The sequence below is a fragment of the Prionailurus bengalensis genome, chromosome X (genome assembly GCF_016509475.1).
Source record: "Prionailurus bengalensis isolate Pbe53 chromosome X, Fcat_Pben_1.1_paternal_pri, whole genome shotgun sequence".
Classification (NCBI taxonomy): Eukaryota; Metazoa; Chordata; class Mammalia; order Carnivora; family Felidae; genus Prionailurus; species Prionailurus bengalensis.
In genome coordinates this window covers 36,814,378-36,832,176 of record NC_057361.1, presented here as the reverse complement: position 1 = coordinate 36,832,176, position 17,799 = coordinate 36,814,378, and the positions used below count along the sequence as shown (strand labels likewise).

General features: G+C 40.1%; 1 protein-coding gene across 19 annotated transcripts in view; it reads left to right on the top strand.

Annotated features, from left to right (window-relative positions):
- The window catches only part of CASK (calcium/calmodulin dependent serine protein kinase), a 358,988-nt gene that overhangs the window by 291,740 nt on the left and 49,449 nt on the right, over positions 1-17,799 (top strand). For all 19 annotated transcript variants that reach the window (XM_043570170.1, XM_043570169.1, XM_043570160.1 and 16 more), the window contains 3 exons: positions 2,732-2,809; positions 5,405-5,485; positions 13,645-13,833. In XM_043570170.1, coding sequence (XP_043426105.1) covers positions 2,732-2,809; positions 5,405-5,485; positions 13,645-13,833 — 348 coding nt within the window. The remainder of the gene's footprint in view (positions 1-2,731; positions 2,810-5,404; positions 5,486-13,644; positions 13,834-17,799) is intronic.

Below are 17,799 nucleotides of genomic sequence, written 5' to 3'. Positions count from 1 at the left end.
ATTTCTGAACCCCCTTTTCAAATTCTGATGTGGGAGGTCTGGAGTGGGGCCCGGGAATCTCTGTGTTTAACCACTCCAGCTGATGTTGCTGCAAGTGTTCAAGAAACCACACGACGTAAGACCTAGGAAATTTTTGTAACTTCTGGTTCCTTACTTTAGAGGGGTTGGTTTTTTTTTTTCTATTTTACATTGCGCGGATGTGTGTGTGTGTGTGTGTGTGTGTGTGTGTGTGTGTGTGTGTGTATGTATCTCTCTATAGGCTAGTCTGGGAACCTAACACTATGCATAACATTACTGCTATGGGAAAATACATTCCCAAGTTTCAAATTTCAAAATTTACAGTCTTTAGATATAGAAACCATTCAGAGGATGAAGACTCCACATGTGTATTCTACAGAGATTTGGGTGAACTTTTGTGAACCAGCTGTATATTACTAGTTTCCTAAATGTTAGTACAGTTGACCTCTAAACAACACAGGGGTTAGAGGACCCAATCCCTGCAAAATCAAAAGTCCACGTATAACTTTGGCTCCCCAAACACTTAACTACTAATATATTAGTGTTGACCAAAAGCCTTACCAATAACACACTGTTGATTAACAAATATTTTGTATGTTATATGTATTATATATTGTATTCTTCCCATTAACTAAGCTAGAGAATAGAAAATGTTAAGAAAATCATAAGAGGGGGAGCACCTGGGTGGCTCAGTCAACTCTTGATTTCAGCCCACATCATGATCCCAGGGCCCTGGGATTGAGCCCTGCATCAGGCTCTCCACTGAGCATGGAGACTGCTTGAGATTCTCTGTCCCTCTGCCCCTCTCCCACTTAGGCACTGTCTCTCACCCTCTCTCTTGCCCTCTCTCTCTCTCTCACTCTCTCACTCTAAAAAAAATAATAGTCTTTAAAAAAAGAAAATCATAACAGGGGAGGTGTCTGGCTATGTAAGTTAGTAGAGCCTGCCACTTTTGATCTTGAGGTCATGAGTTCTAGCCCCACGTTAAGTGTAGAGATTAATTAATTAAAAGATCCCTTCTCATTTCTAGAGAGCGAGTGAGGGAGAATAGAAAACTTGTCAAGAAACTCCCTGTACCTAACACACTGGCAAATACATACATAGATTTATATAAAATTGTAATATAAGCTCCAGATCTGATGAGGGTACAGGGAGATAGGTACTCAGTGCTAATGGGATTGTAATTGCAGCAATGTTTAAACAAATAAGAGAAGTACATTTAGAGCACTGTATTGTATTTATTGGAAAAAAAAAAACACAAGGAAACCCTTACAGTTCAAACCTGTGTTGTTCAAGGGTCAGCTGTATAATATTTTAAAGAGAGCATTTTACTAGACTACTTACACTATGCATTTAACCTCTGAGTATCACATGATGCCATCATTTAAAACTGGTCACTGCTCGGGGCGCCTGGGTGGCGCAGTCGGTTAAGCGTCCGACTTCAGCCAGGTCACGATCTCGCGGTCCGTGAGTTCGAGCCCCGCGTCAGGCTCTGGGCTGATGGCTCGGAGCCTGGAGCCTGTTTCCGATTCTGTGTCTCCCTCTCTCTCTGCCCCTCCCCCGTTCATGCTCTGTCTCTTTCTGTCCCCAAAATAAATAAACGTTGAAAAAAAATTTTTTTTTTTTAAATAAAAAATAAAACTGGTCACTGCTTTATCTTCACATTGTTCTCATTAGGCATCTTTGTAATTAATTAATGTACGTATTTATCGTAAGGCATTTTTATGTATGGTGTGCCCCAAACACGTAGAAATCCTAAGGCTTTGTCTTCTATCAGTATAAACAAACCTAACCGTAACATGAAAGATGTGTACAGGCAGTATTTGACCTGCACACTAGCATTGTGATGCACAGTAGGAAGGAGGGAAAAAAGAACTACACCAAAACAACCCCAAAAAATCCCCACCTATTTTAGAGAGGTTAGGAAATAGACATGGCAGCCTAGCCAAGATCATTTTTAACTTTTCACCTTTCAAAGCAGACTGTCGAATGAGCCATTTCGTTTAAGGTAGAAATTAATATTTTAATCTTACTTCTACCCTACCGAGATTATTCTTTAAAGAATGAAATCGCTTGTCTTCAGAAAGGCAAATTTTGGATCAGTCAGACTTGTGGGGGTTTCAAAATATATTTAGATTCTTTTCAGTGTCTTCTCTTGCTGTGTGAATTTGCAAATTCAAAAGGAAAAAGTCCACGTCCTTGATTTCCTGCTAAAGGATGCCAGCACTGATACTGTTAATAAACAGCCCTAGTAAAACAAGCATAAACCTTTTGTGAGAACATTCCTTCCTATAAGGAGTTGGGTTTGCCCTTTCCCAAGATTTAGATTTCTGTGAAAATTCTTTTAGATGTGTCTTGGCTAGAAAGCATTCTTTCATTTTGTTCTGTATCCATGTTACTGAATGTTGCTTCTGTCAGAGGCGAAAAATACTGCAATTCTGAAATAATGACCAATTTTAAATAAGAAGAGAAATTTCCCCATTGGCAGAATTTGAACCATCTATTTAAAGATGATTTTCTAAAAAGTGACACATAAGACTCCTATTGCACCAAGTTTCATTGAATGAGTAAGAGATTATTGAGAAGACACCACCGAAAATCATCAGCCAGCTTTCGTAAGAGGAAGATATGGTGTAATGAAATGATAAATATGAAGCTCTGAATTTTTGCAAAGAATTATGAGTGTTGATTGGATTTTCTTCTTTGCGTTTAGCTATATGACAAAATCAACACAAAGTCTTCACCACAAATCAGGAATCCTCCGAGCGATGCAGTACAGAGAGCCAAAGAGGTAAGTGATCTATCTTGTAAATGTTATCTGGGTGTCCTATTTGCTACCTTTATTGAAAACATTTCTGCTGCACAGTAAGAGGTGGTTTTCTTGGAGTCACAGCTGGACCATTATACTCAGATTTAGTGTTTCTAAGTTTATCACTGAACATTTTACATACAGGAAAGAAAGAAAAGCTTCAGCGGCAACGTTGCCTCGATTTCTAGTTCTGGTTCTGCTATGTAAACTTGAGCATGTTAATATATCAATTGTACTTCTCTTTTTTTTTTATAAGTAAGTTATTTTACTGCACTTGGTAGAAATAGGTTATGAAAATTAGAGTTGCTTTTTTAAGGTGGTAACATTTGGAGGTTAATTAAACATCTATAGCAATTAAGTATACTCAGTTCAGAGAGAAGTCATTTCCGTAAATTGTCAGTGTACATGGCTGTATCCGTCACAAACTTTTTTTTTTAACTTTTTGTAAAATTCATTTTTATTTACTCCATACCCAGCATGCGGCTCGATCTCATAACCCCGAGATCAAGAGTTGCACCCCCTACTGCCTAAGCCAGCCAGATGCCCCAACTTTTTTATTATAGAAACATGATAATGCAGAAAGTTTGGATAAATAAAAATCCATCCATAATCCCTTCACCCTAACACGGTAATTTTCACTTTTGTGTATATACTTCCAATCACTACCGTTTGCATATACATTTTATATAGCTGTAATCAAAGCGTATCTTTTTTTACCGGACATATTATCATTTTTCCAGTGTTTATAATTGTTCTTCACAAATACAAATTCTAATGATGGCATAAATCTTCTTTGCAATCACTAAATTATAATGAATTAGCAATTCTTCCATTGTTAGACATCTGGGTTTTTTCTTCCACTTTTTGATGTTATAAAAATCTTTATGCAAATTAGCATTTCCCCTTTAAAAAACTATTTTTATAAAGTGAGACTACTAAGTGAAAGGCACAAAAGACCTAATCCATTCCCTATCCATAAGGGATTAAACACAACAAGACCAAGGGGGCGCTGCTGGGCCTGCACATGTGGTCAAGCGCACCAGCCCAGGAGAGCTTCTCTCTGACTTAGGAGACCACACCTTGCTGTGGAAAATGATAGACTGTGAGAATAGCAGGGAACCAGAGAGAACACACAGTTTCATCCTCAGCCTAAAATGCACCAAGGAGAAGCTGCTTTTCTGCATTAAACAGTACAAAGGAACAGCATAACCAGCACTTGTCAAGGGTTCCTTTAGATAAGAAAGGAATCCTGTAGTATTTGGTCTTTTTTGTTCTTCCCTGAGGAGGTAATGGAGTGGCACTTAGCTATGCCAGTGAAACCTAAGCCTTAGGTTAAGTGACCTCTGAATGTTCGTTCCTGCCCCAGTATTAGATTCTCCAAGGTGAGGTGAGACATTCCTCTGGGCAGATGACTTGTGTGCCCCCTGACACCCAGTCCCGTTGAAGCAGTCTTTGATTGGCTCAACTTTGGGAATTTACTACAGTGTGTGTAACTACTCTATGAGGGGCGCCTGGGTGGCTCAGTCAGTTAGCGTCTGACTCTTGGTTTCAGCTCAGGTCCTGATCTCATGGTTTGTGGGTTCAAGCCCTACATTGGGCTCCGCACTGGCAGCGTAGAGCCTGCTTGGGATTCTCTGTCTCTCTCTCTCTCTCAAAATAAAGAAATAAACATTAAAAAAAAATTAACTACTCTGTGAGCCCAACCATCTACAGTTTAGAACCACAACAGGTTTACTCTGGGGGCGGGGGGGGGGGGGGGGTGGGTGGGAAAAAAAGAGGCCCCTGGTCTCACATCACATAGTCAAACTGTACATGGATAGACTGCATCCTGGTGGTAAGATAACTTTTTGAATGGAAAGACAAGTTTTGTGTTCTTGTTGTTGTTTTTAACTGCACTCTTGGATTCCCTGGCAGTGAATCCTGGGAACTATTGGCAGAGGCATGGTTTTCTCTGATAAGTGTGGAGAATATCATTGATTCTGCCAGGCTGCAAGGAAGATAACTTGAGTGTTTCTCTTTTTTAAAAGGTTTTTATTTGAGCCTGTGTCATTTTAATCTTTCTAAAAGGAAAGATTGTTTTGTTAATATTTTTTAAAAGCTGCTATTAACTTTTATTACAGATTCATTTTGGTAGTGAGTTTGGAAAAAGCTTTCTAAAAGGAAAGACTGTTTTGTTAATATTTTTTAAAAGCTATTAACTTTTATTACAGATTCATTTTGGTAGTGAGTTTGGAAAAAGATTTGTAGACATATTTTCCCATTAAGTTAATTAAGTTACTTACACCTGTAGTAAATCTGTATAGTGGACATGTCATTTTGTTTTGTATTTTTCAATAACCTTTTCAGTTACAGTTAGGTAATGTAGTCAGAGAAATTATAGTGATTTGTTTTATTTTTTATTACCATCAACAGAGTCCTTTTATATTAATAATCTTTATTAATATAGCGATGAGTTTTTTCCATACTAACTGTTTTGCCTGCCATAAAAATCTATTCATAATTTTTCATTGAAAAGAATCCTCGATTTTCTAATGCTGGCATCCTATTTATACTATTGCCATCTTGCTTATTTTTTAGGTATTGGAAGAAATTTCATGTTACCCTGAGAATAATGACGCAAAGGAGCTAAAGCGTATTTTAACACAACCTCATTTCATGGTGAGTGACAAACTTCCGTACAACTAAAACCTCACTTTCAGAAGAAGTTTTTAATCTCCTAAAATGTAACCGTCTCCATCAGATATGTCGTTACACGTTAAGATCCTTTTTGTTTACTTTGTGTCCCAGTCCTAAAGATGCCATTCCTGAGGTAGCTCCTCAAGGACTGTGTGGTCATCACACAAGGGGTTTGCTTCCTGCCTGGACGGTTCTTAAGTCACTGGAACTGTTTCTGTTACTTAAACCACAGAGAACTCAAATTGGAGACAGTTTTCACTAATAAAAAATTCTCTGAACCTAGGTGGTTTATTGGAAGAATACCATCTCTGGACAATGCAGAACTCTTGCACTTTCTTCAGGCATTTCTACCATATGGGAAGTGGAGACAGCACACGCAGTTAGCCAGTCATGATAACACTAAACAGTTAAACAGAACTCAAAATAGATGGAGATACCTTTCTTTGGAAGTAGGTCCAGAGTTGTCTACTTAACTTCAGTTCAAAAGCATGATCACAAATAGAAATTCATGTTGAATATAACATTTTTAAAACATTATCGGGACACCTGGGTGGCTCAGTCAGTTAAGTGTCCGACTTCGGCTCAGGTCATAATCCCACAGTCTGTGGGTTTGAGTCCCACGTCGGGCTCTGTGCTGACAGCTCAGAGCCTGGAGCCTGTTTCCGATTCTGTGTCTCCCTCTCTCTGCCCCTCCCCTGCTCACGCGCTCTCGCTCTCGCTCTCTCTCTCTCTCTCTCTTAAAAATAAACATTAAAAAAAAACATTATTCATATCAGGGGCACCTGGGTGGCTCAGTCAGTAGAGCATGTGACTCTTGATCTTGGAGTTTTGAGTTTGAGCCCTACGCTAGGGGTAGGGATTGTTTAAATAAATAAAACTTAAAGAAATTAAAAAGAAAAAAACATTAGCCACATCAGTATATGTGGGATATATGCAAAGAGTGGAAAATCCAGGTGATTACCCCTTGGGAGAAAATGTGACTTAATAACTATGTTCTTTAAAAAAAAAAAAAAAAAAGCGTCTGGGTGGCTCAGTCGGTTAAGCGGCCGACTTCGGCTCAGGTCACGATCTCGCGGTCCGTGAGTTCAAGCCCCGCATCGGGCTCTGTGCTGACAGCTCAGAGCCTGGAGCCTGTTTCGGATTCTGTGCCTCCCTCTCTGACCTTCCCCCATTCATGCTGTGTCTTCTCTCTCTCAAAAATGAATAAACGTTAAAAAAAAAAATTAAAAAAAACCAGACTATGTTCTTATTACTACTATTGAGGTGATACTATTTATTTATTTATTTATTTATTTATTTATTTATTTATTTATTTAGACTGGAGGAGAGAGATTGCAAGTGGGTGAGGGACAGAGAGAAGGAGAGAAAATCCCAAGCAGGCTCCACACTCAGCTTGGAACCCAACGCAGGGCTCGATCTCGTGAACTCTGAGATCATGACCTGAGCCAAAATCAAGAGTTAGACACTTAACCAACTGAGCCACCCAGGTCCCCCTGAGGTGATACTTTTAAAGTAACATTAGCACTATAACAGGTATATCAGTTAAGGTGAGTTTTGCTGTACATGGTACTTTATGATACAGTGTTTTTAAAACTTTAGCACAGCCATTGAAATAGAAATTTCTCCTCAAAGTGACCACTTAGAAGTAATTAACCATATCCACCCTAACTCTCCCACCCACGCATTGAAGGCTGAAGTCAAGTATAATCCTTGAGAATATTTCACCTGATTCCCCTATGACATCAGCTCTCTCCAGTGGGTGACAGGAAATCAGGTTCTGCACCTGCAGGTGAATGAATTCTTACAACTTCGGTGTGTGAACATAGGACGCGGCTCAAATCCTGCCTCTGGCATCAAAATCTCTCCTAACACCTCTGCAGGCCACATCGACCTTTCTCTTCTGTAATTCCTTCTGCACTTGATTGTGTTCGCCTGGGGAACATTCTAATACGTGCCGGTCTGCCAGAGCAGGTCCCTTCAATGAATGAGCACAGCTCAGCTCAGCTTTGTTGTCCTCACTGAATTTGTGATCTCATTTAATGGTTGTTATTAACTGTTTTATAGACCAGGAAAATGAAGAGAATACATACCTTAGTAGTATCCTCAAGCTTGAGAGATCACAAATATTAGGACTTAATTATCCTTAATATTGTTCCTGATGGTTTCACAAATGTAGGCCATGTTTCCCCAGATCGTGATTAATTCTCCTTTTGTGACATCATGTCTTATGTCGTGTAAAAGTGGTGAGAGCTCTGGGTTCAGCCTTGATGCCGTAGCCCTGTGAATTCTGACTCCCTGAGCCAAACTCACGGAGTTGGAATAATTACGTAGGTGTACATTACCATGCTTAGCTCAGTGCCTGATGTATGCTTCATGTCTAATAAATGCTCACTAATGAATATTAGTTGTTTACTCCCTGGTGTCTTATCATGTGTAGGGTACATAGTAAGTCCTCAGCAAAATATTGAATAGATTACGAACTTGCCCGTTTGCAGACTGGTTAGCCTTGCCCCAACGGACTGTCCTGTGCTGTGCAAGTGCTTCTCATAGGTAGAAACCTGTAGGTTTTGAACAGACATGTCTGTCTATAAGTTGCTAAGTAACCTGTTCAAGTCATAGAACAAGGGGCACCTGGGTGGCTCAGTGGGTTAAGCGTCTGACTCTTGACTTCAGCTCAGGTCATGATCTCAGTTTGTGAGCCCCACATCAGACTCCATGCTGACAGTGCAGAGCCTGCTTGGGATTCTCTCTCTCTTTCTCTCTCTCTCTCTTTCTCTTTCTCTCTCTCTGCCCCTCCCATGCCCTCTCTCTCTCTCTCCATACATAAAATTTTAAAAATTTTTAAAAATTAATAGAATGAAGTTAGAACCATTTGATACCAGTAGATCTTTCAGATTTGACATAAGCCAAATAAAGAAATTAACATATGCCCAAATAAGCTTTTTTTTAAGGTTAAGTTGTTTTGTTTTGTTTTTTCAAAATCATTAAAGGTCAGATTAACCCCATGTCTCACAACTTACTCACCTTTGAGGCCTTGATTTATTTTGCTTTTCTGAAGTCAGAGAGAAGTTAATATATGCATTGCTATTAGCAAACATTTTCAAAATAATAAATCTTTTAATTTCTGAAAACCTAGCTAGATGCTGAAAAAACATTTTCATTCATTCATCAAATATGTAAATGCCTACTCTGTGCAGGCGTCAAGCTCGGCACTAAGGACAGTGGTGAATAGGACAAACAAGGTCCCTGCCCCCATGGAATGTCTATTGTAGTGGGGATGGGGTGCAGGATGGATAGGTGGGCTGGAGACATACAGTAAACAAGTAAACTAACAAGATGCGGGCACCTGGGTGGCTCAGTCGGTTAAGCGTCTGACTTCGGCTCAGGTCATGATCTCACGGTCCGTGAGTTCGAGGCCCGCATCGGGCTCTGTGCTGACAGCGCAGAGCCTGGAGCCTGTTTCAGATTCTGTGTCTCCCTCTCTCTCTGACCCCCGCCCCCGTTCATGCTCTGTCTCTCTCTGTCTCAAAAATAAATAAACGTTAAAAAAATTAACTTAAACTAACAAGATAATTTCATATCATGATAATTATGAAGAAAAAGAAAGGATAGTGGGGCAGAGGTGATAGTAAAGTGGGAGGTACTTCAGGCAGTCAGGGGAAAGCCCCTCTGAGGAGTTAATACATGGGCTAAGAATTGTTATCTGAAAGAACCAGCTTTCTGAACACCCAAGCGTGGGGAAGAGTAAATGCAAAGGCCCAGAGCAGGAAGGAGCTTTGCAAGATCAAAGTATAGAAGTAAGGCTATCGTGGCTGGGATATAGCAAATGAGGGAAATAATGGTGTAAGAAGAGCTAGGAGAGGTTGGCAGAGGCCAGGCCAAGTTAGGGTCTTTCAGGCCGTGGTAAGGAGTCTGGATTTTCTCCTGATTGCAGTAGGGCAGTACTGAGTGACTGCAAGCAGGAAAATGTGATCAGATCCACACTTGAAAGATCCCTGCGGCTGACGTGCAGAAAATGGATTCTGGTGGGGATGAGAGTTAAAAGAGGGAGGCCAGTTGGGAGCCTGTGTGAGTGGTGGTAAGGGCTTGGAGAAGGAGGGGCTGGTGGAAAATGGGCAGACTGGGATTCATCAGTGGAGATGGTTAGACAGGACAGGACTTGCTGATGGTTGGGATGTGAGGGAGTATGGCTAACCCCATTTTACAGTTCAGACAGGAAATTGTGCCCTAGAAAGGTAACGAGGCTTGCTTGAGGTCGCTCACCTAGTAAGCAGCCTCGCTGAAGTTCAAAACCCAGATCTTGCTGGCTCCAGAGCTCATGCTGTCAAAGTTGTTTGACCTGTAATGAGGACCCATTTTCCTATAAACATAACTTGAGCTCCCTGGTTATTCCCAAATAAGCATATGTTTAGATAATATCCCATGTGGGAAATAGAGTTCTGAGCTATATATACTATGTTAAATAAACTTGTACTGCTGGAGCTTTTTTTGTCTTGTAAGCATTTTAAAGTCATGGTTTCGGGGCGCCTGGGTGGCTTGGTCGGTTAGGCGTCCGACTTCGGCTCAGGTCATGATCCCACGGTCCGTGAGTTTGAGCCCCTCGTCGGGCTCTGTGCTGACAGCTCAGAGCCTGGAGCCTGTTTCAGATTCTGTGTCTCCCTCTCTCTCTGCCCCTCCCCTGTTCATGCTCTGTCTCTCTCTGTCTCAAAAATAAATAAACATTAAAAAAAAAAAAATTTTAAGTCATGGTTTCAAAATCTTGTGTTTTTTTTTTTTACATTTATTTTTGAGAGAAACAGAGCGTGAGTGGGGGAGGGGCAGAGAGAGAAGGAGACACAGAATCTGAAGCAGCCTCCAGGCTCTGAGCTGTTAGGACAGAGCCCGACGCGGGGCTCCAACCCATGAATCGCGAAATCATGACCTGAGCCGAAGTCAGACGCTAAACCAACTGAGCCACCCAGGAGCCCCAAATCTTTGTATTTTTAAGGAAATATTAATAGCTTAAAGGGAAATACTTTAATACTTGTAATGTGTTTTTATTATACCAAGGTTTTGGAGTTATTCTTAGCATAGTTATAATTTCACATTTATTCAGTTATCTGGTTTTTTCTTTGCTTTCTGATCATTGAGACATAAGTGTTTAACATTGAATTACCTGACACTTAAAAATACAGATACTTGTGGGGTGCCTGGGTGACTTGGTCGGTTGAGCATCTGACTTCATCTCAGGTCATGATCTCATGGTTCATGAGTTCGACCCCGCGTTAGGCTCTGTGCTGACAGCTCAAAGCCCACTTCAGGTCTACTCTCCCCCTTTCTCTCTGCCCTTTCCCCACTTGCACTCTGCGTTCCCTCTCAAAAATAAATAAATCTTAAAAATAAATTAATTAAATAAAAATACAGATACTTGTGAATATTTGCACTAATTAAAGAATAAAAAGGAATAGATGTAAATTATTTTTTAAAGTCTGTATTCTATCTTTAGAGGTCATGATAAAAAATCACACCTAATCCCTTTTTCGGTTATTGCATCTGAAAGACTTTTTTACAACAGACTGGATCATTTGCTTATTGCAGTTGTTAAAAATACAAAACATTTAAGGATAAAGACAAATACTAATAGACTAGAAAGTTAATGAAGTTAATGCTTTTTTTTTTTTAAAGAAATAGGATCTAGAACAGAAGATTTTAAAAGCAAATTTGTATCCTACTTTCCCAAAAACCAAGGTGATTAAAATCACCTTAGGTGGTGGGGTGTTTGTGTGGCTCAGTCAGTTAAGCAAACTTTTAAAAACATCACTTTAGGTTATCATATTTTTATTATTAAGTGGTCCATTGTGTAATTTGTAATTAAGAAGCCAGAGGAACCACTCTTCAAACATAAAATCCATAGTTTTCCTACTCATTTTAAAGTAGACTTTTTTCCACCGTAGTCTGAAGTTGTTAGCTGTCTTCTCCATGACCTTCCTACAGTACAAAAAGTGAAGGGATTTCTTTCCTATTACACAATTCTTAGGTAATTAAAAATAACAGCTATTTCAGCTTAGTAACTGCCAGTTCCTCGATTATACCGCATAACATATTTGAAGAAAAATATTCGAACTTAGACTACCCTATTATTTTGTTTTGCATATTCTTTTTTTAATGGCAATCTATAAGGGGCCCCTTTTTCTCTGTTTACATATACACTAGAACTTTAGGGTGAGTTTTATTTTGTGGTGGCAGTCTTTACAGTGGCAAATCGTGGTTCATAGCAAGTATGACCTTATTTGGTGACATAATTTGAGTATTCTTCAATTAAAGTTCTATTTGGACATTATTTTGTGATTGTGAAACTTTTCCTTCCCTAAATATGCTAAATACAAGTGTTTGCCTGTGTGATTTAAAAAGATGAATAGAAATCATTTGCAAATACACTAAATACAAGTGTTTGCTTGTGTGATTTAAAAGGATGAATAGAAATCATTTGCAAAGAGCAGCATAAACACTTTCTCCAACCATGTAGCACATTCTCCTGATGAAAGCTTTGTTCTCTATTTACCAGGCTATATATCCTGGAGTCAGTCATACACAGCATTGTTTTTTTAAAATTCACTAATTATGGAAGATACATCTATAGTTGATATGATGAACCTAATATTAGAAGATGAAGTTTTTCAGTTTGTCTATTAGTGATTTTTGCTCTCTTCCCTAACTATTAGTCTCTTAAGTGGCCACAATTAACCTGGGAAAAGAGGGATTTGCCCACATAGCACAACGACCACACTTGGGCCTGGGGTACCAGTGCAGGGTGTAGTCAGGGCAGTGGTCAGGAAGCCAAGGTCAAGCTATGCACTGCTTAGTGCCCCTCACCCAGACCCCAGTTTAGACCAGCCCTCTGAGATCTTGGAACAATCTGCCATTTCCATTAGAAACCCACATGCAGGGGTGCCTGGGTGGCTCGGTCAGTTAAGTGTCCGACTTCAGCTCAGGTCATGGTCTCACGGTTCGTGAGTTCAAGCCCAACATTGGGCTCTGTGCTGACAGCTCAGAGCCTGGAGCCTGCTTCGGATTCTGTGCCTCCCTCTCTCTCCGCCCCTCCCCTGCTCACTCTCTGTCTCTCTCCCTCAAAAATAAATAAACATTTAAAAAAAATTTTTAAAAAGAAACCCAAATGCATACCTTGCTCCAAGCATACGTTCTGTTGATGACAGATCAATACCACCTTCTTTACGATTTTACTGCATTGTTACCTTTTTATTTTTGCTTTGTCTGCATGCCTTTCAAATTAAAATAGCCAAGTCATGACTTTCATAAGCTTTTTAATTAAATAACTTAATTTGAGATGCTAAGGGTTATACTTTTAAAGCCATTATAATTGCATTTCATTATCTCCGGATATTTCATTACCACACAGATCACAGATTAAAATAGAACCAAGTTTATAGTTAGCACACAAGAAAATACAATCTGTGTAAAGCTCCAAACATACTGACATTCAGCCGTAAAATTCTCTTTGAAGTAGAAATGTTCAAATATTCATGGTCATTAAAAACTTTTTTATGAGGACACAAAAAGTACAGAAAGTGGAAGATTATCCTTTTCAAGGGGGGAAAAAAGTGATTTTTATTATCCAGTTTCACCGAGATGACATATGCAGATATCAATACAAGGAAATCACTTTTTCTGTGTTTAAAGGCTTTGCAAAAACATTCATAATAATAACTATCAACTTATTTTTCATTTGGGCAAGTGCTCTAGAAAATCAAAATAATAAAAGCATTGCATAGATTTAGACTTGAGCTCCACATCATATGTGTTATTTGGAAAATTACATTTTTTTCAGGTACACTTGTGTGTGTTTTCATTTTTTTTTTGACAAAGTCATGTGTTCTAAATCATCTTCATCCTTTGGGTTATATAAAGGAGTTATTGGATAATGCCATCCGGAAAGACATTTGCTCAATACACCAATTATTGCTTTGTGCCTTTTTAAATTTGTTTCCATTTTAAGCCCCAGCCCAAATTTGCCACCTCTGTTTACAGATGATTCTTTCTACTCAGTTGTTTGGAATTGCGTCACGTCAGTCTTTATTTGAAATAACACATTTCTGACGGACTAGGACTGTTATTAATATTTTACTTTCTTCACCAAATACCAGGCCTTACTTCAGACTCACGACGTAGTGGCACATGAAGTTTACAGCGATGAGGCATTGAGGGTCACACCTCCTCCCACCTCTCCCTATTTAAATGGTGATTCTCCAGAAAGTGCAAACGGAGATATGGATATGGAGAATGTGACCAGAGTCCGCCTGGTCCAGTTCCAAAAGAACACAGATGAGCCCATGGTAAGTAGGAAAAGAAAGTCTTCTAGACTTTAAAATCCCAGCCCGAGTTAGGGCACCCCACCTCAATCTACACTACCAGGAGGTAGGGAGGGAAGGAGGGCAGGGGTAGTTTTAAAGACATCCATTTCTAGCTCCTACACTACCACCTCCAAACCCACACCCAGAATTGTTCCACCTGACCCCATGCCCAAGGCCTCTTCCCACCTGTCCTTCCACAGACACTCTTGTGCTTAGCCAAAGAATAACATACCTGGTCTGTTACTCCAGCAAAAAACCTCTGGGGCACAATTTGAAATATTGGGGTTGGAAAAGTGAATGTCTAATGACATTGTGAAAAGATCTTTTATAAGATCTTTTGCCTTCGAGAAAATCAGAGGAAGGCTACTTTGGAAGGCATTCAAAGAATCGAGTGATGTGGCTAAAATAACATTCCTTCCATCCACATCTACATATTTAATACAAATTTATGTTCTCAGCATGCAGGAACAGCATCAGGATAAGATTAATGCTGAACCTGCCTCGTTCTCACAGAATCTTCATAGATGGGGAAGATCAAGGAAAGGCTCCTTGGTGTCAACCGAACAAAACGGCCTGGGGTGGGAGGGCAGAGTGAGACCATCCAGGCAAACCATGGAGCATGTGCGGAAGCCCAGTAGTCAGAAAGGCTCATACCATAGTTTGAGAATGGAAAGAAGGCACCACGGCTCGAGTGTAGACAACGGTGCGTGGCCAGAATAGGACACACCAGTGTTGAAGGACACATTAAGAATTCTGTTCTTTATATCAGAGATAGTGGGAGGCTGTTGGAGAGTTTCAGGCAGGGAGAGAAGACCAGATTTTCAGTTTAGAAAGACTCCCTGTGGAGAATGGATTAGCAGAGGAGGAGGACGAGACAGGTTGTAGAGAGGCCAGTGGAGAGGTGACTGCCTCAGGACTGGGGAGAGTGGATGGAACTGGGGGCTAGAGGCACAGATACCAAATGGAAGGAAGTGAACAGATTTAACAAAAAGAGTAAAATCAATAGACCTGGATGACAGATTGCCAATGGGGACTGAAGGAGAAACAGTCACCAAGGATGTCCCTTAAGCTTTAGGTTTTTGCATCCAGATGGACAATGATGCCACCCACTGTGATAAGGACTATTGGAAAAGTTCCATGTTTTGGAGAGGAATCCTATCTTTGGGGGGGAGGGGGCGGAGAAAAGGCATTCAAACTTACATGTTCATCTTCCTCAGAGCATAGAAAAGGGATATTGGGATATAGAAAAACAAATCCCCTACTTAAGAAAGTTGCCCAGTTGCTTTGCAGGTTAAAGGAAGAGCTACCAAACAGTGATTCTGTGACTGCAATTTCCAGAGAGCCCTTAACTCTAGATGTCTCCAGTTGTAATTCTCACTTAGTGATCTTTGCCGCTTTTCCTGTATTATCCCAGTGCTTGCAGCAGGCCAGGGACATGCCAGTCACTTCACCCCTTTTTGGTGCCGTCCAAACAACCCTTTGGCTTAAGGCCCAGGCAATAACAGCTTTTGGGTGCCTTGGGCAAATCACTTCAAGTTTGTTCATAGTTTGCTTAGCAATTATTGCCAAAAGCATACTTGGCCAAATGACCCCCAAGATCCCACCCAGCTCCAGAAGTCTAATATCCATTTATTCATTATATATAGTCATTCACCCATTTAGCAAATGTTTATTAAGTGCCTACTATGTGAAGATCACTGTATTGGATGCCAGTGATGTAGTGGCAGATAAGACACAGCCCCTTCCCAGAACTTACTTTCCACGGGGCTACTGACGTTAAACGGGTAAATATGCAGTTTAGCACAGTTTGTTGAACAACAGTTACGAGAGAGCTATAGAAGAGCGAAGGCTGTGACAGAGAGGCAGGAAGAAGGGGTGATGTTCAGCCACGCAAAGCAGACAGGAAGAAGGAAAGGACCAGAAGAAGGAGGTCCAGGTGTCTTGTGATCATCATGTTCCAAAGCAGCCCAATGACGTCGGTTTGATCTTTTGTATGGTGGCTGACTACCTAAAAACATAGGCTGAGTAAGAGTATCCCTGAGTTAGTTTTTTCAGGAAGCATAAAATGGCCTTGAGTCTCACCAAGAGTCTCCTTAAAGAAGCCCTTCTCTGTTCTTTGATCCTAGTGAAGGTGTGTATTCTCCTTTTGACTGGTTGCCATAAAAAATGGGAATTATTTTATGTAAAATAGATATTCTCAACAGTGGAGTACAAATCTGTTACACTTAATACAGCTTCATTTACTGGCTTAATTTTCTTATCAAAAGCATTATATTACTGTGCAGCATATACCTTTGTGATCTTTTTTGCTTTTTGGACCTTCTATAATGTGTCCAACTATGCTAGATTCACCCTGCAAGGGTGATACACTCCCATTACGCTCTTGTTTTCCCATTTGAAACTCTCCTTGAAATTACTTTTCAGTCGATTGAGACTCCCTTAGTTGCAGGTGATAAAGACCAAACTTGAACTAGCTTAGACAACAGGGGAAAGGCTTATGTAAACAAGGAAAGGCCAGGAGTCTACCCCAAGCTGGTGTAGGTTCACGAGTAGGCACCCAGCCCAGGTGGACCAATCCCTTCCCTGGAATTTGGGAACTTGCGAACAGAGAGATGAGTCAGTTCCTCTCTGCAAAGAAAGGTTCGGGGCAGGCAAAATAATAAATGTTGTTAACTCTACTTGGTCCCCTAATCATGAGAGACCCTGTCTGTCTCACCACTATTGTATATTCACTGATGAATAGTCTCATTCATTATGTGCCTAACAGAGTGCCTGCCACATAACAGGATCATGGTAATGTTGGTTGAAAGAATACATTAATTTATTCATTTCAAGGATGGAACCCCCATCATACTATCATTTCCCTTATGAAATTAGATTTGAGTTACATATTAACTTATAACATTCTTCCAGGAGCACCTCTCTTGGTAACCATACATGCTTAATGAATATCCAAGTTGGAAATGAAACTTGAACATTACAGTTGAATGTTGGGACTAGAAACATTTGATATACCAGTTCTTCACATTGCTTGCCCACCACTTCTAAGAACTGCAAAGTAGGAACCAAGCAAAGTTATATTCTGTGGAATTGTACAAATTCAGAATCTAAATTATAAAGCCTCAAATATGTTTTCCAACAGAGTGTTATTCTCCAATGAAGAAGATAAGATAGTCCTCCTACCCTTAATCATTTTAAATTCAAGACCAGTTTTCACCAAGGGAGCTTGTTAAAAATATAGATTTCTGGGCTCCATTCCAGACTTCCTTAATCTAAATCCAAAGAGTGAATTTAAAAGGCAGTATTATTTAAAAGGTCCCCATGTGACTTTTAGGATCAGCCAGGTCTAGTACCAAAAAAATATGCTTATGCAAGTTTATCTTATAATAGAGAATAATGGGAAAACAAAAAGTAATCTCCATAGACTAGTAGTCTGGCATTAAATATGTGGAGCTTCTGCTTCTGGCCAAGGTGGAGTAACAAGGACCAGATTTACCCTCTCACCTGAAATAACCAAAAAAAAATTTAAAAACAGACAAAAATTACATGAAAGAACTGTTTTCAAGACATTGGACATCAGGCAACAAAGGATAATGATCCCTAAGAAACAGGAAGCAAATGGGGTGAGCCTTATGATTTCCCGACCTTACTGACTTGAGGGAGTTTCCAGGCCACAACACAGAAAGGGAGAACTGAGGCAGAGCATGCAGACACCCTGGATTGAGGAGACAGAGCTGAGAATCCGAGGAGACCTAGGCACCTAAAGTTTATAGGACAGAGGACTGAAGAGGAGAGAGCTGCACAGAGAGAGAACTCCAGAGATCTGTAGATGATCCCCCTGAAGTATTTGTTTAAGTTATGATTAGTGCATTTATGAAAGGAAACTACCCAGAACCAAGGAAAAACCATCCAAGAGGATTAGAGGGAACAGTACCCAACACTCACTGC